The 24,145-nt window shown below is 46.4% G+C and overlaps 14 protein-coding genes across 14 annotated transcripts; 6 read left to right on the top strand and 8 right to left on the bottom strand.

The window, feature by feature from the left end:
* Positions 1-34: 34 nt before the first annotated feature.
* Positions 35-445, bottom strand: H6S33_008013 (uncharacterized protein; the record flags this gene model as incomplete). Its single annotated transcript, XM_044839703.1, has 1 exon — positions 35-445. One exon carries the CDS (start codon positions 443-445, stop codon positions 35-37), a length of 411 nt encoding a protein of 136 aa, XP_044688204.1.
* Positions 446-1,136: 691 nt separating this feature from the next.
* On the bottom strand, positions 1,137-1,654 carry H6S33_008012 (uncharacterized protein; the record flags this gene model as incomplete). The annotated part of the gene is made up of 4 exons (XM_044839702.1): positions 1,137-1,162; positions 1,218-1,300; positions 1,473-1,586; positions 1,638-1,654. The coding sequence occupies 4 exons, from the start codon at positions 1,652-1,654 to the stop codon at positions 1,137-1,139; spliced, it is 240 nt and encodes a 79-aa protein (XP_044688203.1).
* Positions 1,655-4,079: 2,425 nt separating this feature from the next.
* H6S33_008011 (uncharacterized protein) lies at positions 4,080-4,697 on the bottom strand (the record flags this gene model as incomplete). The annotated part of the gene is made up of 1 exon (XM_044839701.1): positions 4,080-4,697. One exon carries the CDS (start codon positions 4,695-4,697, stop codon positions 4,080-4,082), a length of 618 nt encoding a protein of 205 aa, XP_044688202.1.
* A 1,105-nt stretch (positions 4,698-5,802) lies between these two features.
* H6S33_008010 (uncharacterized protein) lies at positions 5,803-5,991 on the bottom strand (the record flags this gene model as incomplete). The annotated part of the gene is made up of 1 exon (XM_044839700.1): positions 5,803-5,991. One exon carries the CDS (start codon positions 5,989-5,991, stop codon positions 5,803-5,805), a length of 189 nt encoding a protein of 62 aa, XP_044688201.1.
* A 2,335-nt stretch (positions 5,992-8,326) lies between these two features.
* Positions 8,327-8,587, bottom strand: H6S33_008009 (uncharacterized protein; the record flags this gene model as incomplete). The annotated part of the gene is made up of 1 exon (XM_044839699.1): positions 8,327-8,587. One exon carries the CDS (start codon positions 8,585-8,587, stop codon positions 8,327-8,329), a length of 261 nt encoding a protein of 86 aa, XP_044688200.1.
* Positions 8,588-10,079: 1,492 nt separating this feature from the next.
* Positions 10,080-10,352, bottom strand: H6S33_008008 (uncharacterized protein; the record flags this gene model as incomplete). The annotated part of the gene is made up of 1 exon (XM_044839698.1): positions 10,080-10,352. One exon carries the CDS (start codon positions 10,350-10,352, stop codon positions 10,080-10,082), a length of 273 nt encoding a protein of 90 aa, XP_044688199.1.
* An 839-nt stretch (positions 10,353-11,191) lies between these two features.
* On the top strand, positions 11,192-12,547 carry H6S33_008007 (uncharacterized protein; the record flags this gene model as incomplete). The annotated part of the gene is made up of 9 exons (XM_044839696.1): positions 11,192-11,209; positions 11,275-11,462; positions 11,525-11,542; positions 11,653-11,878; positions 12,112-12,133; positions 12,234-12,294; positions 12,372-12,417; positions 12,460-12,469; positions 12,537-12,547. The coding sequence occupies 9 exons, from the start codon at positions 11,192-11,194 to the stop codon at positions 12,545-12,547; spliced, it is 600 nt and encodes a 199-aa protein (XP_044688198.1).
* A 314-nt stretch (positions 12,548-12,861) lies between these two features.
* H6S33_008006 (uncharacterized protein) lies at positions 12,862-13,233 on the top strand (the record flags this gene model as incomplete). Its single annotated transcript, XM_044839695.1, has 1 exon — positions 12,862-13,233. One exon carries the CDS (start codon positions 12,862-12,864, stop codon positions 13,231-13,233), a length of 372 nt encoding a protein of 123 aa, XP_044688197.1.
* Positions 13,234-14,593: 1,360 nt separating this feature from the next.
* On the top strand, positions 14,594-15,483 carry H6S33_008005 (uncharacterized protein; the record flags this gene model as incomplete). Its single annotated transcript, XM_044839694.1, has 2 exons — positions 14,594-14,773; positions 14,836-15,483. 2 exons carry the CDS (start codon positions 14,594-14,596, stop codon positions 15,481-15,483), a joined length of 828 nt encoding a protein of 275 aa, XP_044688196.1.
* A 1,145-nt stretch (positions 15,484-16,628) lies between these two features.
* H6S33_008004 (uncharacterized protein) lies at positions 16,629-17,090 on the bottom strand (the record flags this gene model as incomplete). The annotated part of the gene is made up of 3 exons (XM_044839693.1): positions 16,629-16,685; positions 16,745-16,835; positions 16,903-17,090. The coding sequence occupies 3 exons, from the start codon at positions 17,088-17,090 to the stop codon at positions 16,629-16,631; spliced, it is 336 nt and encodes a 111-aa protein (XP_044688195.1).
* A 521-nt stretch (positions 17,091-17,611) lies between these two features.
* On the top strand, positions 17,612-19,214 carry H6S33_008003 (uncharacterized protein; the record flags this gene model as incomplete). The annotated part of the gene is made up of 3 exons (XM_044839692.1): positions 17,612-18,926; positions 18,981-19,075; positions 19,128-19,214. 3 exons carry the CDS (start codon positions 17,612-17,614, stop codon positions 19,212-19,214), a joined length of 1,497 nt encoding a protein of 498 aa, XP_044688194.1.
* Positions 19,215-19,793: 579 nt separating this feature from the next.
* Positions 19,794-20,253, bottom strand: H6S33_008002 (uncharacterized protein; the record flags this gene model as incomplete). The annotated part of the gene is made up of 3 exons (XM_044839691.1): positions 19,794-19,844; positions 19,917-20,114; positions 20,242-20,253. The coding sequence occupies 3 exons, from the start codon at positions 20,251-20,253 to the stop codon at positions 19,794-19,796; spliced, it is 261 nt and encodes an 86-aa protein (XP_044688193.1).
* Positions 20,254-20,500: 247 nt separating this feature from the next.
* On the top strand, positions 20,501-21,858 carry H6S33_008001 (uncharacterized protein; the record flags this gene model as incomplete). Its single annotated transcript, XM_044839690.1, has 9 exons — positions 20,501-20,532; positions 20,603-20,658; positions 20,715-20,728; positions 20,824-20,941; positions 21,017-21,023; positions 21,076-21,356; positions 21,420-21,553; positions 21,650-21,788; positions 21,842-21,858. The coding sequence occupies 9 exons, from the start codon at positions 20,501-20,503 to the stop codon at positions 21,856-21,858; spliced, it is 798 nt and encodes a 265-aa protein (XP_044688192.1).
* Positions 21,859-21,986: 128 nt separating this feature from the next.
* On the top strand, positions 21,987-23,426 carry H6S33_008000 (uncharacterized protein; the record flags this gene model as incomplete). The annotated part of the gene is made up of 4 exons (XM_044839689.1): positions 21,987-22,080; positions 22,137-22,204; positions 22,258-22,584; positions 22,671-23,426. The coding sequence occupies 4 exons, from the start codon at positions 21,987-21,989 to the stop codon at positions 23,424-23,426; spliced, it is 1,245 nt and encodes a 414-aa protein (XP_044688191.1).
* Positions 23,427-24,145: the final 719 nt, after the last annotated feature.

Here is a 24,145-nt window from a genome sequence, read left to right as displayed (position 1 = left end):
TCGTTGCGAAGTGTCTTACCTTTATCCATATCCCTCACATGTATTTCCCCTGCTTCAAACCATCCTCTTCCGAGTCTTCATCGTCACTTCGATCATCGTCATCACTTGTCTCCATCTCTGGTTCCTCCTTTAGAGATTTGTTAAGCCATTTTGCTCTCCTCACATATTCTGGACATGATGGGTCTTCAGCCGACTTGCTGTAGTTAAGCATCCTGCGCCATTGGGAACGAAGGCTTTTCGTATTTCTTTCGGATCTCCCATTGGAGGCAGCATATACGTCCGGACTATTATACGCTAGGACGACGTTATCCCAATCTTTGCCTCTTAGCGGCCGCTCCTGCTCAAGTACTTGGATCAGGTAGAGCAAGTCGTCGACGATAAAGTTCTGCGCACCCCGACCTCTACTTTCGTCTCGACTTTTTCGTGATCTGGTTGAGGACCCCATTGAGAATATAATAACCGGTTTCTGGTTGCCGGAAATAAGTCGTTGAAGGTATCTGTAAGTAATATGGTAGTAAGTGAATATCTATCTCTCAGTCTAGAGCAGAGTCAACGCAGCCCACGGAGGTCATCCAAATTTATTCTGGTATCGAACCAACCGCTCATTCCATGGTTTTATACGTCTGAACCATATAATGTTAGTTATCGGGCGGGTTGTATAGCATAGAAAATATATGGGCGATAGCGTCCAGCTTTTGAATCTAGTCACCAGGCGTATAGGCAGGTAGGTGGACATTGTTTGAATATATTTCGGGTGTTCCGTTAGATGCAGATCGCACCACACCAGAAGTTCGCTGTTAACTTCATTCAATATCTAACTTACGGTAAGCTTTCATCGCGGCTGAAGCTTCACATTCCACACTAGATACATACAGTGTTCAGCCATCTATGATTTAGTGGAAGGATATCAGTAATGAGAGATTCGATTCGACTATCGAGATCTAGATCGATATTCTTAGACTACCATAATACCAGAAACCCTTTTTTTGGTTTCTACGGGTGCGTCACATCGGGGTATTATCCGCCATCACCGTTCAATTACGTTTGACTAGTGTCTTCGTCGCCTCTGTAACATTTATTTCCATTGCATATATCCTTCCCCCGGTGATTAGCGGAAAGAAAGGTACTGAGCCTTATTATCCAAACCCGCAACCATATAGACCTAAACAAGTGTAATTTAGTATATGAAACTCTGCAAGTACGTTCATCTATCACACCTACGAGACACCGTCTACCCTCGAACTCGCTGTTCTCTAAACCCCGACGCTGTAGTGACCATACAACCTTAAGATAAGTTCTACTGTAGATATACTAGATTTAATAATTCCCTTTATCCCAAAATATCACTGAAGAGCCTTGGTTTCTCGCCGGGCTGTCCGGTCGCGAACAATCTTCCCGCGCGGGATGTGATCCACACCCCCGCACCCGGATCCCAGTCAAAGATCATTCTCTTGGGAGCCAGTATACATTACTCCTTCTGAACCGATGGCGATGAATACCCGCCTGCGAAGTGGTCTTGCAGCAGTAATGTAGAGGCCGGCGGGGGAGAGGCCGGCGGGGCTGGCGCATCGCCGGGTACAGATAACCTGACATCGGTTCGTTAGAGACTTAAGATAAAGGTGAACTCAATGACTGACTGGGCATCCTGTTCCATCGAAAGGGAATGGCCGTCCACGGAGCTCAAGATCTGAGATTTTTCATTCTTTTCGATCTGATGTAAAGTTGATCCATGCTTCGGTGATTTTCCTACCTCCAGCGCTCACAACATGCGCGAGAGAATCAAGTTGCTGAAGAGGAAGGTTTTATGCGTATGAGGACGTCATTGCGTCTTGATCGCAAGGTCGAACGAGTACAAACATTGGGGAGTATCGAAAGACACAGGCTTGGCACCAGGGTTAGGGGACCTACATGGTAATGATCATCACACCATATTATCTAGTCGGCGGATATCAGTTCGTTTTGTTCTAGCGTTCCAGTCTTGGGGTTTCCAATACTAAGAATCTCTGGCACAAAGGGTTCCGGATGGAGATTGCGCGTGGAAGAGAGAAACTATGCACACGGGCGTACCGGCTGTGGCGACGACCGCTTCTCATTTTCGCTTAAGCTTTACAACTCGGCATACCCCTGTAAAGCACACATCAAAGTATCCTTCATTGTCTATGCCGCCGATACTCACTTTCTATACCACGCTTTATCTAATTCTTCGAATTCCTCCTCCACTGAAAAACAACACCCGTCTATATCGCCACACATCGACTCGAGCACGGATGTGCCAACGCGTCAGGCAAGCTATTCGCTACACTTCAGAAAAAAGCGCTTATAATTCCTATAGTCGGACATTCATTCGGTCTTAATGCCGTTCGGCAACCTGGATGTTTCTTTTGGGGCATGAATCCCGGTACTCGTCCGGCGAGGGGGGAGAGTCTAATTTATTTTCTGAAGCAACAAAAAGAATATCAAGGCAGTTCGATTTGTAATGGACGGTGCTCTAGCCATTAAAAAGGGGGGGGAAGTGGTATTGGTCGGATCGTGTGGCTGGATACGTCGCAGAATGATGATCGGTGTTCCAGGGAGGGGCCCCCAGTACCGCGCGCGCTTTGCCTTTTTTTCGAGAGGTGATATAGCGAAGAGCAGAGGAATATAACCGTTTCAATCTTTCTATGGTCCACTCCGATAAGAGCTACATCGTCAATCTATGGGCCTGGTGATGGATATTCTTGTTTGAGTAAGGAGCAGAACCGTGGAAGCTGTTGCGGGCAACTTCTAGTTTTTATCAGCGCTCGTCTCATATATACGATATTCACGACGTAGAAGCGATGATAAATACCTCTATTTCAAGAAGTTAAGGACATACCCGTAAACACTCGATCGATCACTGTCTTGGCGAAGTAGCACGAAAGCATGTGGGAAGGAGATCTTTTTTCATATGGTGCTCCATCTGCGTAGGCATTCTGTAGAAAGATCTGCCGAGGGGTAGTCCATCTATTAAACAATGGATGCCATTCAGTAGGCCTAGGTTTATTAAAGCAGATGTTGTATCCTAGAAACCGTCCGGTCAGCTAGGCACGAATGGGGTGGACCCGGTCACCTAGATGCGTACCCATAAAGGGGTCGTGGATAGTGACATATAGGTCTGCGGACAATGGCAAGCGTTATGGATGGTACAGAAAAGAAGTGCTGGCTATCAGAGACTCAATGTGGGTTTTGGGTACTTCTCTGTGGGTAAGGTGGTGAGATATATGGGTGTCGATCTAGCAAAAGGTACCTGTGTGGCAACGCAACAAGGCCTCATCAGTTTGCTACCGCACTCTACAGGCTCCAATTGATAGAACCAATGACCTAAAAATTAATTTCGGGCTCTCACCAAGGTTCTCTGAGCTTTAGGAAAATTTGGAGCTTATCGATTGTGTGGTTCTTCGGAATAAGGATTTGGCTGTGCGGACGGTTTTCCTAGAACGACACCCATATGATATATCAGCGATATTTGGGGGATATAGGCCTGTCCTAGAGTTCTGGCTGTGGTGACATAGACTATTGTTTGCTTAACCGAGATTCTTCCCTGGGAAATATAATCAAATAAGGGAAAATCTGGATGGCTCTGTTTCTCGTGGTCACCAAGAAGACAATAGGTCTGAAAATACAAAGCAGCAAACGGGTCCTCATGGGCCTTTTTCAATTGTAAATACAGTGAAAAGAGATGGCTAGCAGGATATTGACGTGAGATACAATCAAGGAAATCCACCTGAAGCTGTGAAACTATCCCGGAGAGTAAATAGAAAATGAGAGGAAGAAAAAAAGGAAAAAAGGAAAAAAGAAAAGTGAAAATGACCTTTAACGAAAAGTTGAACTATTGCCAGCAATCTCAGATGCCACAGACCCCATTGAACTATCCCGTAATTTGTCTCCTCCTAGGTCATTTTTGACTAGGTATATCATTTCGTATTTGGATGTAGGGTTGAGAACCAGTGGAAAGTGAGGGCTTGATTATCATCCATGTCAGTTACACAGGCGTACAAGCAAATAGTGACTTCTGCGATGAAAAGGAACTAACCTTGCTACTTTCCGGGCCGTGCATCCCACTAGTATTCATGTCCAACTTTAAGAGGAACTCCACCCTCCTCTTCATCCTTATCATCCTCCACGAGAGCCATCGCCTGCAGCTTAAGCTTCAATTCGGCTTCGAGATCGTTCTTGGCCTTGACGGCAGCATCCGCCTTTTCGTTCTCCTCCTTTTCCTTCTCCTCCTTCGCCCTCTCTTCCTCGATGGCTTCGGTAAGCCCCTTAATGTCTTTCTCAAATCTCTTCATAATCAGGAGACACTTCTGCTCCTTCCTCTTTAGCTCCGACAAAGCTGCAAACCGTTCCACAGGATGAGCTGCAAGATCATCGGCAACACGACGAGTAGTAACTTCGTGCTCGATCAATGCGTTGCGGTAGTGATAGTGGAGGGAGATAAGCTGAACACGGTACTTGGTGAAGATCTCGGATTTGGCGGGCCTGGTGCCGAGGTCGAGGTGGGCGGACGTAGAGCCGGTGCCAGAGCTAGGCTCAGGAGCCTTGGCAGGCTGAAAGAACGGGTGATTGAATGCTTCATCAGAAGAAGGAGAAGGTGGAATATCAGGACCAGATAGGGAGAAAGGATGGAGCGGCAAGATAACCTTGACAGCTCCGGGAAGAGGAATAGCTGATGCTGACATCTTGGACAACGAGTTGGATTTTAAATGGATTGAAGTATTGGTGTGATGGAAATGTGTGTGGTTTTGGAGGGCTGTCAGGATGATGGATTGAGAAGGAAGGGAAAGGGAGAAGAGTAGTGATTTGTGGGTGGCCTTGGGACTCGGAATGACATAAGTCAACCTCAAATAAACTTTGAGCGCCTCGGCTCTGGGAGGGGTTGACCCCTCTGAATTGCGTTACGACTAAACACTTTCTCATACCCGAGAGCCTCAATTAGGACAAGAACCGCAATAACTGAAAATCCATGCTTACATCCATAGTACATGTAACGTACGGGCGTCATTTCTCCCAGGTTGAAATATTTATAATCCCAGCGACACATCGAAGCATGACTGAACTCTGCACTATCTTCCCCAATCAAACATGTTAAACCTCATGAGATATATCATATATGTATACCACACCGCGGGGTGCTCGTTCTTGGATACGTGTCCGGATCAACTAATCAATGAACCGCCTCATGAATGAAATAAACGGAGGAGAGAAAAAGGTGAACTACCTCAACTCCGAGTGAGATACCATGAAGCGAGTGAGTGAGTATGATGGACTCTGGGAGTATCAAAACCACGGTCTGTCAGCAGCTTTGATCCAATCATCCACCTCAAAGCCCCAACAACTAATAATTGTGTCATAAACTTTGTCGATATCTGGGCTCCCCTGTTTGCCGCTGTGCAGGGTAGAACAGGTCTTGTATTTAGAACTTGAAAATTTATTATTACTATGCAAATGAGCAGCCTTGATCAACCATGATTACCCAATCAGGGGGTTCTTGATTGAAATGAGGATAAAAGCAAAGCATTCGAGATGGATACAAATAGTAAAGAAAGAAAAGAAAATAGTTAGGACATATTCAACATCGCTTTATCATTGTCACATGGGGTTTTATTTCGTCAATACGCATTGAGCATCTTCACCCTTCCACTTGCTCAATCTGAATAGCCTGGGCCCAGAAAGGTCCAGGGCTCATCTTCTCCTGTCTCCTCTCTCTTCCTCCTTGCTATCCACGCCTCCTTTCTCGTGACATCCTCTCGTACCCATTCGATCAGCCTTAATGTATTGGTGTTTTCATCCCTGGATAGGTTCCACTCTTTCAGGAGCATCTGTTTTTTCATCCGCATCAGTAGACTCCATGCGGCGGCGGTCGAGCTCTTTCGATAATGTAATTCCGGACTCGTATCGCTTGTATAACATTTTAAGCTTTTCGTCTAGGTGGACAAGATCCGCATAGAGTTTTGTTTCTTCTTGGTTTGACATTGGTAGATAAACTAGAACAGGGAATATGATAGGTATGTGGAACTGAAATCTGAAAGGTAACTGTTAGTACTCTATTTCTTCTAATCGAGATGTGGTACGTGATCTTACTATAATATAAGATACAGGTGAATGATTTGAGGTATGTGGATGAGACGAGGATATGGTTTAGGGAGGTAAGGTCGACGTAGAGAGAGGGTTTATATGCACAGAGGTCCTATAGAGGGCCGGTGGCGAGCTATGGAATGGAGAGAGGCGGATAAGTAATTAAATTAGACTGCTATATTCTGCCTCCTGGTTTGTTGGGCTGAAACTATAGTAGTTATATCACGGCGTACCTTTAACCTCCACATTCCAGTACTATTACAGCGTCAGACGCTATCACTCGTAAAAGCTCGTATATCTTCAATATCCGCAGAACAATCTTGCAAAATCAGTCAAGAATAGTATAATTATAATATACAGTCTAACATTGAATAATGTATCTGCAGGATCATACCAAAGATCCTGAAGCTAGACCTATGTAAGGCTTGTTATCCTTTGCTATTACATTAGCTTGTTTACCAGTCTAATTAAGATATGAGGTAAGAATCCTTTCGCTACATGTATTTGAAAAAAAAAAAAAAAACACCTGTCATGTTGTCAAGAACTGCTGGTAACAGTGAAACCAATTAAAGCCGTAGTAGCTTACAGCACATAGACATCGGACCTCTCCGATTCGTGATCAACTAGACAAACATTATGTTCCTCCACGTTGGTACCATATCGTTTTTACCTCAGCACGGGAGGGTTCCTTCTTCGTCAAATCGGTGGTGAAGTGATTATTCTATGCGTTTCTCCAGATTGAATTGAGTTATGTTCTCTGTGATAAAAAAGCCAGTGATGAAGATGCAGTTGCCAATTCTATCGGTTCCCGGGCTATCTTTATACCAGTCCTGTATGTGCGAGGTTGCCAGTAGTTACCAAGATTATGTTTCCAAGAGGCCTCATACCTACTCCTATGTGCGTAGCAGAGATAGAAACCATCTTTCTGCTAGAAAATCTTGTCTAACTGATTAAATGACTCATCAACTTTCACCCGATCTCTCTTTATCCTTCGTTACTTTTCTTCACAAGACAACGTCTGTTTCTGTATGTAGAACAAAAACATTGCTGTTACGGCTCATTCACGAAGACGGTTCACTCATGAGGTTTCGTGGGTGAGCCAGTTCATTCACGAAGTATTGATTATTCCGGAGAAAATATTTGTATCCTCGTGAGCTGAGCTTAAAATCGAATATATCCCCACCCCCTAAAGACCGTGGTGTAATTCTACGTTGGATCAGTTACAGCGTACTCCTCCGGTGTATGGGGGTTTCTTTTTGCTGTGTAGGCAATCACGGTCGAACCCTGTTCCTTATTAGTTTACCACTGATTTCGTGAGTGGACCGAAATTTTCCTGACTGAGCTGAAATATCCGACATCTATCTCACTTCCTGGATCAACTAGTTCACTCACCAAACCTCGTGGATAAACTAGCCTAGTGGATGGGCCGTAACATTGCTTATTCTCTTTTGTGTTTGTTCATTTCCTTTCATTTCAACTTATCTGATATTCTATGGGGAAGACATCCTGGGCAGCCACTGAATGGTTGTTAGATTTTCTTACTACAAATAGTTGGAAAATGTGGATATCCTAATGGAGAATAGGCCTTCCAAGGTTATACATAAAGTGTGAGTTGACTGTCTCTGTTGGCAGCAATGGATCCAATGGTTCAAACCGGTTCGTATGTGAAGAAGAATTGCATCAGCTCTACCGTTATCATTTAGTTCAAAGCCCAAACTGCACCAACCGTATGCCCCAGATTTTTGTACGGTTTGTACTACATATACCATGGTGGTGCAAATGCTGAGCTTATCAATATACTTTATAGTCTCGCCAAACAATATGGAGATCTCCGAGCCCCTACATTGCCCCAACCCCTATGCCAAACCCCCCTACTGGATCCACAATGTGCATTCTTCTGTCACAGAGAGGAGGTCTTAATTTCGAGTGATGTATAGTGATTAGGATTGGCTAATTCCGTGCTTTAATGGTAATATGGTTTGAACCGGTTTGAATAGAGTCTCGTCCCAGTTTAACCATCGGGTAAAAGCGTCACAACTGCACCAACTATACCATTATCATTAGCGCTCAAACCGGTTTATACCATTAAACCGATGTACCGCTGGATTCATTGGCTGGCAGTTTCTACCGGTATGTAAACTATCATTGCTATCGTACCATATCAAAATCTCACTCCAACCCCGCTAAGGCGTCATAACACTTAAACAACACCCCAAGGTCCCCATCACACCATTCACTCCATTGACCCCGAGAAACAATGGCCATAAATCCTCTTCTCTCCTTCCGCCCTCCAGGTCAGGATCTTACTCTCAAGAATATTGATATCCGCCAGGATGTCCTCCATCTTACACGCTATCCTCGCTTTTTGTTCTACAAAGCACTCCGCGGGTTTCCTGCCCTCGAGCCGGTCTAGGGTTGCGCAGTACTTGTCATATTTTCGCTCGAGCTTCGAGATCTTGGCCCGCAGATACTTTATTTCGCCGGCGGGGGACATGAGCTGGAGCGGGGATTAGTATGGAAGTATATGTCTCTAGTTGCTTAGATCTTGGAGGTGTAATAATATATAGAGGTGTAGAAATGATCGGTGTTATAGTCGATTAGGGCAGAATCGGACTACTTACTGATATTGATATTTTGAACTACAGGTTAAAAATTAAAATATTAAGTTGGATGCAAGTCTCTCAATATTGTGATATAATGTCCATACAGGCACTGGTGAATCATAGAATCCACAAGATATCTATTGAGCCGTGAGAGGTTCAGTTAGCAAAGTTATACCGGCAGGATCATGACAGTTTCACATCGACCTATCAGCGATCAGGTTGGGGGATGGAGTAGCATATACCTAGCCTCGCCGTCAGAATAGCCGGGATATGGTTGTCTGAATCAATAACCATCCAAGCTTACTATATACAAGGCTACGGATCGGGACGGTGGCTGCGCAGCGTGGACATAAAAGTCTTGCCTCTGTTTCGGCATACCGAGGGGGTAACATCGAGGATCGGGAGGAGAAAAATTCTGAGATGTACCCCTGTACCGCGCTAGCAAATTGTGGGGTAAGCTAGCCAAGCCTACATGCCTCGGCATTTTCGGGTCGTCCGCGAGGATGGGGTTATTCGCGCACGCGGGGGGTTAAATGGGACATCGCGGAGGTTGATTGGGAATGGAATAGGGCTCAGAGGAGTAGCGAGCGAGTCGGCGGGATGTGTTACATTCGGCTTTATGTGTGGCCTCGGGGTGGCGGGGTGGCGGGGTTTGGCAAGATCGGCTAACTCCAGCGAGCTGATAATAGAGGACAGAAAAACTGTCGGGGGATGAACCACCGGTTCCTGCCTTTCTAATTTATGGCTTTGTGGGCTTTAGTTCTACGTACGTGGAAGAACGGTTCTATTCCCCTTGGCTTAGATCTAGAGCCAGTTTTTCTCGGTTAAAAGGTTACAGCAGAGAAGTATGTACATACGATATCTTCACAAAGTAGAGGAGCATCGGTCCACGATGTCTAGGATCTTTAGCTCAATGTGTTGACGGTCTATGAGGCGGGAGTTCATCCGAGTAACGACGATGCAACCGAGAACCACGAAAGAATCCAGGAAATCACTTTGAAGAATACAATCCGTGAATATTGCCTCGCCCCGCTTTCCGGGCGGCGGTTTGTGCGTTCTTGCTGCCGCAGGTTCTCACCTCGTTAATTGTAGGCTTATATATAGACCGCCCACGCTGCCGGCTCACAGTGTTCGGCTATTTGATCAGAGACAAGAACTGCTCGAGTTTTGGAGCGAAATTTATTCCCATATACGCGGAGGTAGGGGCCCGGTAGTCAGCCTCCCCGCATGTTAATCGGAGCATAAGAGTTTCCTTGCACAGCTAAAAATCAAAGTCAATTCTCATTTATTCTATTCTATTATTCGGCATTCCCACAAATTTGACCAACTACAATCTTAGCACTACCTCGCATATCTTCTTCTCTTAAGTATCGCAAATAGGTTCTAATACTTCTTCCTCTCAATCACCATTTTTAAATTGACAATATACATCAACTCCTCCTCCATTTCATCGATCTCGATTCTGATATAGTTCATATCCCTAGAGATCTTTCTCTGCTCCTCCCGTAGTTCCACTTGTTCGCCGAGACCTACACGTCGTCTACCGCAACACAGGATAGTCCTAATGTCAGAGTTCATGGCGAGGAGGCCCCTGTAGATGGCTCGCCTGTTGCTGATCTCGTCACTCATTTTTTCAATCACTGCGGTGAAGAGCATTATGGTGGATTGTGGCTTGTAGTGAGTGTGAATCTTAGACTTTTGTGTGGGTTTCTTGGTTCGTAATGCGGTGATTGACGGGGTTGATGGGTTTGTTAATGAGAGACGAAGGTATAGACTACGATGCAGGGAATATATAGTTCCGGTCGGAGCTTTCAAGATGTGCGCGAAGAATGAGATGAAGCTTGAACTGGTTCTGCCACTTTGAATGGATAGTTTTGTAGTGGACCTTCACTACCATGAAAATCTTCTTGCATGAAAGGTTCAAAGGTTCAAGATCTCAACAATGAAGCTTTGATCCATTCTTATTGAAATCGCTTTTCAATTTAGGGGAGCGGTATCTAGAGCAGAATTTGGCCTCTATAAAAGCGGTGCATTGACAATTGACGGAATATTGAACGACAGTTAGGGAGCTCGGCCTTTCCCCCGGGGTGAGAGATGATACCATAGTTTCTCCGGAAATGCGTGATCGGAAAATTGGCAGCTTTATATTTTTCGAATGATAGATTAGCTACTCCAGTCTCCAGGGCATATAAAAGACTAAATAAGAACACCCAACACCGGAGGGGAAGCTCTATCTTTGCTTTGATGCCGCAGGTATAGAGCTATATGTGACACATTCTAGGATTTCATCCAAACTCAGAAAGCAGTGAATAAAGCTCTGATCGTGGTCACCGGGTCTCACTTGATCCAACGGCAGATCAATTGGTTTACTCTTACCCCGTCCACTGCACGTGACCAAAGGTGAAACCACCATATATTCGCAAAACCAGGACCTCAAACGCTTCGGTGAAGCAGTGACGGGTCCGGTACGGTTTTAACAATCCGACTCGACCGCTATGAACGCCCTCCGGGCAGTTCGTTGATTTTGATCTTAAATATTTTCATCTCCACGCATGCTGATTAATACTGTCTAGGCCAGCTAGTAGCAAGGCACACGGATAGAGACCGCTCCGCCGTTACGGGGCCAAAATCGCTGCTGAATGCGCGGATGGATCCGGTACGTCTTCAGTGCCGCGGTTACACCGATAGGTGTTCTATCGTGAGATATCCGCCGTTTCCTGGCGGTATATTCGTTCTGCCTGTTCAGGAATCGTGGCCAATAGAGAGGTAGGGATCGCCCGGAGGTGGAAGAATTGCTAGCAGCCGCGCTTACATTATCATGACATAAGGATTTGGAGAAAACCTAAGTTTTAGACTGGAGCGCACCGCCTTTCCGGAGAAAGCTACGCACCAGGAGATTTCCATAGGGAGACTTGAACAGCTTCACGAGCCTTGTGTGTTGTTCCGAATAGCCTAGATGGTCGGATGGGGTCCGCAGCTCGGAGGTGCCACAGGCTTCAGTCGATATTTTAGGCAAAGTTGTCCTCCCGGGCGAAGTCACGATCGCAACCCCACGAATGCCCTACAACCTCTGGAAAAAAATCACCGGCCTTGATTTCGCAATAGTGCATTGGGCGGAGGGTGTTCAGTTCGGCTGGAGTGAGCCTGCGTCGGGCGCGCCGGCAACTTCCGCAGAGCCGCATGTGCTTGACATACTGGAAACAACTCCATTCCAGCGATCGACCAGCAGAAAGTTTGCGTCGCAATCCAGCGCTCTTCTCTTCGACCCTTCATGCAATTCTATTCCCTTCACTTCTAATTTTTCTATGCGGGGTAAAACTCGGCGCGATAAAAAAAAAATCACCTTTGGACAGAAAACAGCATATACCTTTCTTTCACCGACAAATTTGCTGAGACTTGAACGACAACCATCCAGCGCACCCTACACCCCGCGTTTTGTCAGTCAAAAGCCGCAATCGCCGCAATCGCGGCAATCTTGTGATTTTCGAGAGCTATACGGGAGCACAGAGAGTAAGACAGTGGCTAAAAGGTGACTAGTTACAGGAACTGGTGTCATCCGGGGGGGGGTGTCGGAGATGTCTAGTTTATACGAGAACAGGTTCGTTATCCATAGATGAGGTCCACAACAACCAATTCAATCATCACCATTATATTGACGTAACACCTCACTAATAGCTACAGCACGCTTCCACCGAGCAAATATCGCGCAGCTCGTCTTCTGGTACTTTCCATGTCTAGAGACCTGAGTTTGACTTTGTGCTAGACGGTCGGCGGTAGCGGCTTTTCCCACTTCGCTTTCCTTCTCAGTATACTAATTACCTCATATTTTATTCATCAAAGCCCCAACTTAAGTCCCCGGCATCAAGAACAATAATGTTCTAGGGCATATCGGAAGAATGGCCACCACTGAAGATTCTGCAGGGAGGGGAGAACGTTCGCGCCACGGTGCAAGTATTCACTTACTGGAGCACAAACATCATAACACCACCATGGCACAGAGAGGAACTACACACTTCCTTGAGAAATAGTAAGGTTATAAAATCTATTCTCATTGTTGATAAGATCTCAACTCTCAATATCTTTCAAACAGCGGGCATAGGTAACTTCCTTGACTCAACACCGTCGCTCTCACCCCATTCCCGTTATACCAAGCTTTCCTTCCGCTATGGCTAAGAATCTCAGGATGCCTATTGTCAGAGCAAATCCGCCAATCAAAAAGCGAAAGTATTCCGAGCCCGATGTTTCGGGAAAGTCCGCATCGCCAACAAAAAAGGTCGGTGATCTTAAGGATACGATCATAGGCTTAGAGAAGGAACGGAAGAACATCTATTCAAGATACCAGAACCTCCGTGTAGAGGCTGCACGAGGCCGCGAACTTCAGCTTCTGTGCGAGCAATATACAAAGAATTTGCCGGAAGACAAATTTACTGCCGCAGTTATCAGCAACCATATCTATGAGCTGAATCAGGAACGCATTAAATTGGGCGTTGATTTGATCAAGTCGTGGCAGACGATAGAAATTCTGAAGGCGAGCTAAGAGAGATTTGGGGGACGGTGAAATTGAGATTTAAAGGGATGCGGAAGTAAGGACAATTTAAAAAAAAAAAAAAAAAAAAGGAATCTGTTTGCAAAAATATCCCGTATACTTTGTCTTCTTTTCGAAAACATTGTCGATGAGAGTAGAGCTTTGTCTAGAATACGGATAGAAGTCACCGGGTCCAAATCTATGTAAACGAAACATCATTTTTTATCGCCGGATAACATTTTTACCTAACGCACGATCTGTCCAGAAGCGGGGCCACCACCGAAATATTCTGACCTCCGCCTAGCCCATTCTTTTGTAAAACTATGGACGAGAAAACACCTGAACCTACGGGAGAAGTTACCCCCAAGCTTGCTCTATTACAGTTTAATGATGTGGATTGTTACCGTTCACACTTTGCCGGAATGCCAAGTAAACCGGGGAATTCGGTAATCGTAACAAATATTTAAATATTTAGAATGGTGAATACCAAGTAAAAAAGGCAGGTGTATGTAAGGCGGGAGTGATATAGAGAAAGCGGTGACATTCTGGAAGAACTGAAGACTGAAAAAATCTTAATGCGGACTGGGAATTGTTAACTATGTGAAAACCTGGCAAACGAGCGATGTTGTATGGCGTTGACACGAGCCGAAATGCCATGATAGCTTGGGCACTACATTTAAAAAGTAGCTGAACTTGGTGAAGATCCATCACATCTGTACTCAGAGCCTAATGTATGGCGCTGTTGTTGAGAACATTTCTGGATGTACGATAAATTGCGCCTTTGCTTCATTTTGGCGCATGACCGACATCGAGAGCTATCAGTTGACTTTGTCGGAGTGAACTGCGTATTTAAATTTCATGAAGTAAGCGGACAGATTCCTTTCTCAAAGACAGGACTTGAGATTGAGTGGCCAAAATCTTCCTTGGAAATAGAACTTCGAGGTAAGATATGTAAAGGAACCGAGTGATATTCCGTGATGCGAACACGCAGCATCAAACATAGCAAGGTTTTCGCATCTCAGCGGGTATAGAGATCTAATCAGAGTTCAGGGACCACAAAGAACAATTCTCCTTGTAGAATAATTAGTGTCTAACGTATTACTACCGGTATATTGATGACCTTGGGTGAAGCGGTTACATGTTTTTCTCGCTCTTGTTAACGGTTCCAGAAAAGCACATGAACGCAGCTCGAGCGACCTAAGTGCACTAACGCCAAACATTTGTCAGATTTTTCCTCCATCTCAAAGACACACAAACATCAACGCCCAGCGAGGGGACCAACAACCCCCACCAACCACTCCCGTCCTATCCACCAACACGGCACCTAGCTATCGTACTTCTGTGCTGCAATCTCTACCGACACGCGGTCACAATGGGGAACTCACAATCAAGACGCTGGCAGGAACAGAATCTCCCGCCCCACCTGGTGAACAATCCAGAAGTAATTGCCTTCCTCGCCATCACCCTCCGCGACGACGGCAGCAGCGCGGACTCGGCAGAGCCTGTTCCTGTCTGCGGCATTCCTTTCAAGGAACTATCTTCCAGCTGGCTGGTAAGAACTTACCCCCGCTTCCGAACCCGAATACTGGTACAGGGGACTAACGAACTATGCAGGAAGCAGCGAATCAGATCCAAAAAGCATTCCTCCGCGATGCGCCTCCTATCTATGTCCTTTATCAGAACAAGCGCATCACTCCCCATCATTGGACAGTAAAAAAGTCAAAAATGGCTGGGAATGTCGCCTTCGCCTACTTCGAGGAGCGCACGCCCTACCAGTTTCTTGACACTAGAGTCCTCGTCAACGCAGCGTTTGAGGTCAACGTCACTATTATTTCGAGCCCCTTTCCCGAAATCACTTTTCCTCCTCTCAAATTACAGATCCTTCCCGCCTCCAGCGTCGAGGCTCTGCGTTCGCTGATTGGGAGATGGATTGAACTGGAGGTCAAGGAGGCGTTGCAGAAGGATCTTAGATTGAGTGAGGAGACGCTGGTCTTGCATATGGTGCAGAAGCAACCGATACATCTTCCTACGGGTAGAAGAAGAGCTGCATCGTCTCCTGCAAGAAGTATGCGAGTTGAGGGGATGACCTATGACATGCTTTCCCAGTCTGCGCTGGCTCAGAGCGGGGTAGGAAGAGCTAGCGTTGAGGCAAGGCGTGCCAGGGCGGAGCCAGTAATGCTGCCACAGACTGGCAAAGTTGGAGAGTGGACTGGCTCGTCCTTGTGCGTCTGCGTATTAGAGGTTGGGTTGAACTGGGTTTGAAGATGATATCTAATAATAGTGGGCGCTGGCGGACACCGGGATATTTCATTTACCTTTCCTTTTCTCTTTTTACTTTCCCTCCGTCTCCCTTCTTAGGTGTTCCGAGCCTCTGGAGGACGGAGGTCCAAACCATGGAGGATGGATTATACACTAAACTCAGATCCCCTTGTAGCTCGCTAACACCTCTATCTTGCGTATATCTTATCTTATTGTTCAAGCTTAGAAATAATAACCTCAGCTCTACTACTTTCTAAGCGCCTTTCTTCTAGTCTCCCCTGACCTTAAAAAAGGAGATGAGTGTTTCCAGGCAATACACTACCCTAATCCGGTATTGAAAATAGCTTGCGATTACATATCCGGATGTATGACAGAGTTGCTCCATTTCATTGTCATTTTTTTGAGCTCTTATTGGATTTGTTCGAATAATAACTCCATGTCTTAATAGCATTTTTACATGGATAGTAGGACGAGCTGAGTTCAATTCGGTAGAATATAATCGATCACGTATATTTTGAAGCAGATAGTGACAGCTCTGGTCTTGACTTATATTTATCTTGTTGCTAGGGAAAAGAATGATGTTCCGGAGGTTCTGTATCACGTGATGAAGATTTCCGCGAAAGGCAAACATATAAATAAAACATAATCATATCAATAAAGGTCGATGAAATAGGAGCACCGTTCTATGGTACGAGAGAGACAGGGTGACAAAATACCGGGTGGTATGGACAGTAGATAGAAAGGACTCCATGGAAGGTTTCCACCGGAGATATATATCTAGAAATAAACTAAATTTACAGGTGATGGCATGACACGGTATCTCAAAGATGTAATGATTAAAATAAGAAACGTGAAAAACCGCTTTCCTTACTTATCTTCATAAGACTGATAGAACCTCTTTCATTTTTTAAGACGGCACAGGGTTTCTAGATACACTAGGATTTGTCAATATGCCTAGGATTCTGAGAGCTGCTGGAGAAAGTACTAGTTCAGTAAAAACGTAAACTTAAAATGTCCACTAGAGCATTGGAAGTAGAACTAGTTCCCCCATACTCGTATACCGACCAAGACGATATGGGGAGGTGATTGGTCATAACGCGTCAAAGACACAGGGCTTTCCGCCAATCCTCAAGCACTCTCCGCATTTATCAAGCTTTACGAGCGTTTCCTTCTCTGGATCCCGGATCCAACATTCCCTGCCGCTCCTTTGGCAACGTTGGCAAGGAGGATCCCTCAGGATACTGCAGGCTCTCTTTCCACCCACGCTAATCTGCCCGTTGATGTACATGCACCTGGCGATATGCCAGCTGATGTCATGCCAGTCCATGGCCTCGCGCCAAACGGGTGTACCATGCCTGTGCCAGCTTGGGGTTAGTTCATGTGATGAGCGTGTCAAGAGGAATGTAAAGCTGGCGAACATACACCCGGCCACGGGTTGTTGAAAAGCTGCGGGCAGTGCTGGTATTCAGCACCACAGCATTGGGTACGAAGGGTTCTGGGGCTTTGGCTTCCTTGATAGCATCGGAGGCATCGGGATCGACGGGATCCTCGACGGCGCAAGGGCCGTCATTTTGTTGGGCAGTGGCAGATGAGCTGGGAAGTGAGGACATGTGCTCGGGAAGTGCACCGCTAGTAGTGCGTTAATACCTTTTGGAATGGGGAATGATATCTTGACTATTTCAGTCCCTGTATATCGTTTCAAACTTGCGTCACTGCAGTCTTTCGAGGTTTATTCCGAATTTGTTAATCGTGTTCTTATGCCTGGCGCGTCTTAAATTAGGTCGACCTCATAAAGGAGTGTGATATATGTACCTCGAAATGCAAAAGAATATTAATCCCAGGAACCCGAGTAAGTCAGCAGTCGATGGCCAGTTTGAATCTGAAGTTTAGTCAAACCCAGTCTCCTATCTTCGCACATGGTTCATTTCCAAACATCTGAAATTAGGCGCGTACTGCACCCAAGCTGCGAACCTTCGACGTTAACTATCAATGCACGCCGAGAACAACGACATAATCTGAAATACCCTACCAACTACCATTAGTTTCTCTCTGTTTCCGCCTCGATACCTTCCGTGACCTCAAAAAACTCCCAAAGGGTCTGTGCACCGCATAGATGCATAGCTATATCACCATGCGTAACCCCCCTTTCGAAGGATATGCTATTGCTCCTGGCATCCTTTATCCACACCTCATTGACTCGAGCCTGCAACGACCACCGTTCGCGTTCATCAATTCTCTTAATCAAAAGGCCTATCACCCAAGGTTGCTAGATCCCATGCCCATTTTGCCACTCTGCAGGCAGCGAGAGGAGCGAGAGGAGCTCCTCGTTCCCGATGATTATCCGGTTATCACTTATGATCATATCACCAACAAACCCCCACCAACCTCTAGCACCTCTTATGTTAGCATCAACAACCCCCCAGAAACTGTTAACACCGCTTATGTTAGCATAAACAATTCCACACCATCCGTTTCCTTTTCTGAGCCTATCATCACCAGTCCCAAAATATGTGTGAGCGCTTCCGATCTCCTCACTAAGAACCACCCAACACATCTCATCCTTTCCGACCAGTCCACCATCAACCCCCCAACCCCCGAACCAACAGCATCAGAGCGCAGCGAAACCTATGAGTACTATCTCACCAATCACCCCCGCCCGAGCCGCCAAATGATTCAACAGTGGTTCTTGCACACCTACCAGCGCCACATCTCGACGGCACAAGTCAATAGTATCATCCACACCCGCGGCGGAATCCCACAATCCCGCTTCTCACACCGTAGAGACATCCCGAGGAAGGACTTCAACTATGAAGAGGCGATGGAACGCGAACGAGTTGTGGTCTGGGGATGGTATACCCAGATACGGGAGCTTGAGGGGAAGAGGCCAACCATGAGCAGGGTTGCGTCTTGGTGGGAGGAGGCCGATGGAGGGAGAATGTTGAGTATATCGACTCTGTCGGCAATTTTAACGAAGATGAGACAGAGACAAGACGAAGCTGCACAGCCCGAGGAAGCAGCGAAAGATCAGGACGATACCAACGAGCTGGGATCGAGCAACGATGAGGAGGCGAAGTCGGGAGCTCCCGAAACGCGGCAGGCCACCAATCGCTTGAAGAGACCAGCGCCGGAGGACTGGGAAGACGACGACGACCTTGTCGGCCCATGGTGTAAGTCTGGGAAAGAAGCCGAGGAAGTTCTTGAGGAACTTCTCCAAAAGAAAAAGAGGACACGGCATATGTATCCCGGTACCTACATGGAGTCTCTTAAGCCACAGGCGAAGCGCGTGAGGGTTACTCCGCCACCAAACCCTGCTCAGGTCACCGGTGAGCACCTCGACATTGAGACACGGATGTGGAATTGGTGGCGCAGGCATCGTGACAGCAGGCGTATCTCGACTGCCAATATTGTTACTAAGATCAGGAACTACTGGACCGAGCTGGAGAAGAGTATGCATTCCATCCTGTCATATGTCGAACTTTAATAGCACTAACTTTACACAGCTGACCCTGTTCCTGACTTTAACGAGTTCGCGGAGTCCTTCAAGATTAAGTACAACCTTGTAACTAATGAAGGAGGTCCTTATCCAGCTGATATGGTGAGTTGTGAAGGAATCCTGCCCTATGGGAAAGATACTGATCGTTCCCTAGCTTGATATGTACCAGGAGAATGGTCCCACCATGTCCACACAGGTCAGAGCTCGTCGAGTCCCTGGCCAAAATAGGCCATGGTGCTAGGTCTCCCATCCTGGGTCCCTCGTTCAACCGCAGCCTTGCCTGTAATCAATATGAGAATAGTTTATTCTCTCTTCCCATGTTCCTCTTGATCAGGAGCCCATACACAGACCGTGGGTAGAATCATTTGGCTCTCATTTCGTTTCTGAACCTATCTCTGTCCCTGGTTCACTTCTATGTGTATGTAGAGCCTAGTATCGGCATGGAGTGGAATAAATTTACGTTCTTTATGATATTAATTTCCAAACTAGGATTTGGAATGTGGAAATTATAGGTGTAGGTTTTAATACCAGATCTTGCCGTTACGCGATAATATCTTATACACGATGGGAATGGACGAATATCCACTCTGTATCGATATCGTTCAATATTGTCTTGGATATTCTCTCCGGTCCATGATTTGACCCTAGACGTACGTAGAACAGACGTCCATGATCCTTATCAGCGATGAAAACTCTTGCATTGGATCGGGATCTCAATGGCGTCAGGTTTCTCGGCCACGGTACTTCCGAGAAATCACTCCGCCGAGCCTAAGACCCATAAAATTCGAAATAAATATAGCGTGTGGCCGTATAACTCGGGTTATCGGAGGAACCCGCTGCCATCCAGCGCAATTGACATTAATCTAGCTAACTAACCGAAGGTCCCAGCATCAATCAACCACAATGCAAAACGAGCTGGGATAAAAAAGAACATTCACACTACCCATATTTTACTAAGCCAGAAGTTCCACCGACCATTGTTCCACCACTCATCCAGCGCCTCCGGAAAATTCCTTGACCGCCGTTCGCTGAGCAGTACAATCCGGACCACGCGGCGTGGCAAAGCCTCCAATCCGCCAAAACCGGATGGTGTAGAGAACCCAAGGCAATATTCTGCGAGCAGGAAACGAGACACAAAGACCTAGATTTCGACAGCAAGAAAAGCAGCACCTCTGATATGTAGAGGGATATGTGTGAAGAGACGAGGGTAGGCGGCTTAATGGGTATTATATCACACGGTATTTGTCATCCGCCAAGTCAATGAATACGTGTTCGTTCATGCGCCGAGTTCGGGATACTTGTATTTGGCGGTAACGCCACTCGGACCCGCGCGGTGTTGCGGGGTATAGAGCTATATATTCCGCTTTGCGGTAGCGCATGTACGTGCTGGCGTATTACTATTTAGGGATGAAGTGGGATAGGCACTGCAAAAGCAGGCCGCGATAAAGCTCCGGGGAAAGATCCTACAATATCCTTTCCATAGAGGAGGACTTCCGAAACAAACCGTTTCTCAAATCATTTCCTGCTATGCTACCGCCACCTCCACGAAAAGGATCAAGGTGGCCACAAGATGATTGGAGCATAAATTTCGGCCGCCGAGGCTCAGCAAGAGCTTAAGCTCGTATTGAGATTTCGCAAAACCTGCTCCGCTGTATTCGGCTATGCAGTTGTTCCGAGTACTGAAGGTCTCTGACTCTACCGCACTACGCCTCCATAACACCGCTGGTTAATCTAGGCGCAGACACCTCCCGGAAGGTCAGATATTTACCGCATACATGCATCCTCCACGCGCGATATTAAAAGACAAAGAAGAATGCTTAATTAGTCGGCGGAACTCTCGCGTTTTACAGCACTCAAAAGAACAGCACCTTGAAAATTCTGGCGGGCTCGGCTCGTCAGCGCTCGTGTTCTACCTCCGCGTGTCCGGGGTTTTGGTTTTGGGGTTTGGGGTGGGAAACATTGCTCAAAGTATGCCATTCCGGGCTCACTTGAGGGTTTTCCAGGGGCTCTGGGGTCACAATTTACGTCTATAGCCACCCCCAGAAACCAGGTTATGATGCTATATTATTAACTAAGGTTATAGACTAATATTCTCGTTCAAGGTCCTACAAAGCGACGCGCCCGTCCCTCAAATCGGAGCAGGATGCGGCGGGCCAGGGTCTAGACAACCAGATCGTTTGGCACTGCGGTGCAAAACGTCTTGACCACTTGATGGATCTGCATGCAACGAGTGATAATCTGTGCTCCTGGGCTGTCAACAATTATGCCAGATTCAAATTCCCGATGTCCGTGACCTGTCTTCTCGCGATGCAGGTACTTTCCGCTTGGTCTTCCGATTCGTGGGTTTGGGAATACATGCATCAATGCCTGGAAGATGCCATAAGTGAGGCGCATGGTTCTTGGCACGCAAGCAACGGCGAGCCATAGATTAATTTTAATTACGCAGAAAGCTTAGTGGACCCACAGCGTTTGCTGGTCAGAAGTGCTCAACTGTCGATAACCTCGGCCATCAGGTTCTGTTATGTAACTACATGGAGAGTTATGTCCGCATACGATTGCTCCATTTCGAGTGCGCCCTATGTATGTCGCGCTACACTGTTAGGACATCTCTTCTAGCGTGCATTTGTGGTATACGCTTTTGCTACGGCATGTTAAGTGTTCAGTTTTTCGACTCAGGACGGACAGAATAGGACGATATATCGATCGTTCTTCATATCACTGTCCAACCCTAACCCTGCGAGCATAATTTTCTTCGACAAACCCACGGCAAATGGATGCGGCTTTGGGGAAGATCGCTCAAATTGTCTTACAGAAAGTTGAGATACATTCCCTCGATCTTTAGAGAAATTAGTACATATTGACCTTTAGTCGTCTTTGCTGTGTGAAACCCCAACCTCATCCGCCACCTAATTTTTCAGGCATCCCTCCCCGCTTTCTAGATAGCTATTTATTACGACCTCAGGACAGCTTATTTCCAGAGACCATACTACGCTCAATCCCTTAACGATCCACCATGGCCGATAATACCGATATCCCATACTCACCTCCGCAATACATCGTCAGCCGTTCCGTGCTCGACCGCGAGCAGCTGATCTCCGAATTTGAATGTACTATATCCCATATATATACAATATTTGACGGGAGGAGGACTGATATCTGGTAGCTTTCAAACAGTCGCTTCACTATATTTCACGGGCGCCGGAGGTCGTTTTCGAGCGGCTAATTGGAAATGTGGGTGTCCATGGTCGACCTCGGTAGAGCTGCTGCTAACAAACAAACTACAGATCAACGAGGCGATTCTCTTGCGACTTAACAAACAACGTGCAGCCCAGCTCGCGGAACGCCAGGTACTGGAAAAAAACAATGAAACACTTAAGGAAATGGCGGGAAATCTCGAGAGCATGACCTTGCGAGAAAAGGACCGATTTGCGACTCAGCTCGCGGAGCTTCAGGAACTTGTGATAAACAATGCCGCACTCAAGAAAAAGGTGGAAAGCCTCGAGAAAGTTGAGAAGGTTAATGCGGAGCTCGAGGTAAAGTTGAAAGGTCTCGAGGCGGAGGTGCAAGCTTTGAAGGCGCAGCTTGGCGGTATCTCTGACACGCCAAAAGCCGTAGGTTATCCAATCTCTACTGATCCTGGAGGTCACGAAGCCCACATAGAATCATTAAATACTAAATCTCGGGTTATAATATATAGATTGATGCCCAGTCCGGGACCACCGCGGCTCAACGCAAAAATATTCCCAGGCAGCCCAAACGCCTTGCACCCACCAGTGGGACACCTCTGCATTTCTACTTCAGCCCCTCTGGCAGATCAACCATCATCAGTAGACCTCCATCGGGTTTAGCCTATAACCTTACTTCTCTCTACCAAAATGGGGGGACTTGGCTGGACCTTGCATATCCAGAGATGGACTTTAAATGTTTATCCGGAAACTGGATGACCCCTGATCAGGAAACTCTCCCGTCTCTCATCACAGAAACTATACAACTCACTCCACCGCTCGCTGCTGACGTTGTTGTTACGGTGCTGGTCTGGCTTACGGGGCTTGATATGTCAAATGCTGAGCCTTGGAGGATAAGAGTATATGCAACATGCATCACACCGAGCAGCTTTCAGTTGAACATCGAGGTACTTCGTACATCAGTACTGTATTCGGCAGGAGTCTCTTGGATTGCATTCAATGAGGGTGCTAAAAGCGGTAAGCTACCGGCATCGGGCGAGGAAGGGTGGAAAAAGAGAACTAGCTATTCAGATCTGCAAGTATCGTGTTATCTCAATGGTAATCCGAAAACAGCAATATTATTCAATGCGCTAGAGGTTAGGAAGGCGGAAAACCTTGAATTGAGGGCAACAATCCCTTCGGAAAACTACTATGGATTTTCGTGGGAAATGACTGGGGATGACGATAACCTGATCACATGTGCCGCTAATTACTTACGGCTTGGATAGGTTCCACAAATTGCTTAAGAATGTTCTCCTTTTGGTTTTATTTTTGTCGCTTGTTTTTTCTTTCCGGTTGATACCTGTGCAATTCTCCTAAAGGATCAATAACATCATTTCAACTAGGAGGTGAAGTCTTAAGAAAGTATATGTACTTTCGTAATCTCATTGGTCTTAACTAGTTAATGGTATAAGATAGAGATGAATATTGTAGTTTGCAGGGGACCAGTAAACTCAACTGGGGCAGTCCGTCCATCTCCAGCTTTAAGATCTTATACTTTGCCCAACTATAGAAGGCAACGATTATGATCTCTCGCTTGTAAATCTTGCAGAGCTGCGATATGTGGACGAGCGATCACCCATATAACACCAAAACATGTTGTACATACCATCGCCAAGCCATGAATAATTAATCCATATCGATGATATTTCTCGTAGGCACAAGTGTACAGACATAAAAAAGATCCAGCTGCGCCCTCGATATCTAAATTCCAACGGAGGAGCCCAACTCGACAAACAGAAATCAGCGTAAAACCGATACCACATCACTATCTAAGAATTGCAAGTACGTAACTGCCACACACACACTACAGCGCCTGCGCACATTCGCGGCATCGTGGGGGCTATAGGATGGAACTCACCTGGGTAGCTGTCGCAGTATAATCGTATTAGAACTCTCGCATTGCACAAGCACCACCTGAAAACCTCCACCGTAACCACCTCCCGGA

The sequence above is a fragment of the Morchella sextelata genome (genome assembly GCF_020137385.1).
Source record: "Morchella sextelata strain SCLS chromosome Unknown scls_25, whole genome shotgun sequence".
Classification (NCBI taxonomy): Eukaryota; Fungi; Ascomycota; class Pezizomycetes; order Pezizales; family Morchellaceae; genus Morchella; species Morchella sextelata.
Note: the sequence above shows the minus strand (reverse complement) of the source record. Positions and strands in the feature narration are given on the sequence as shown.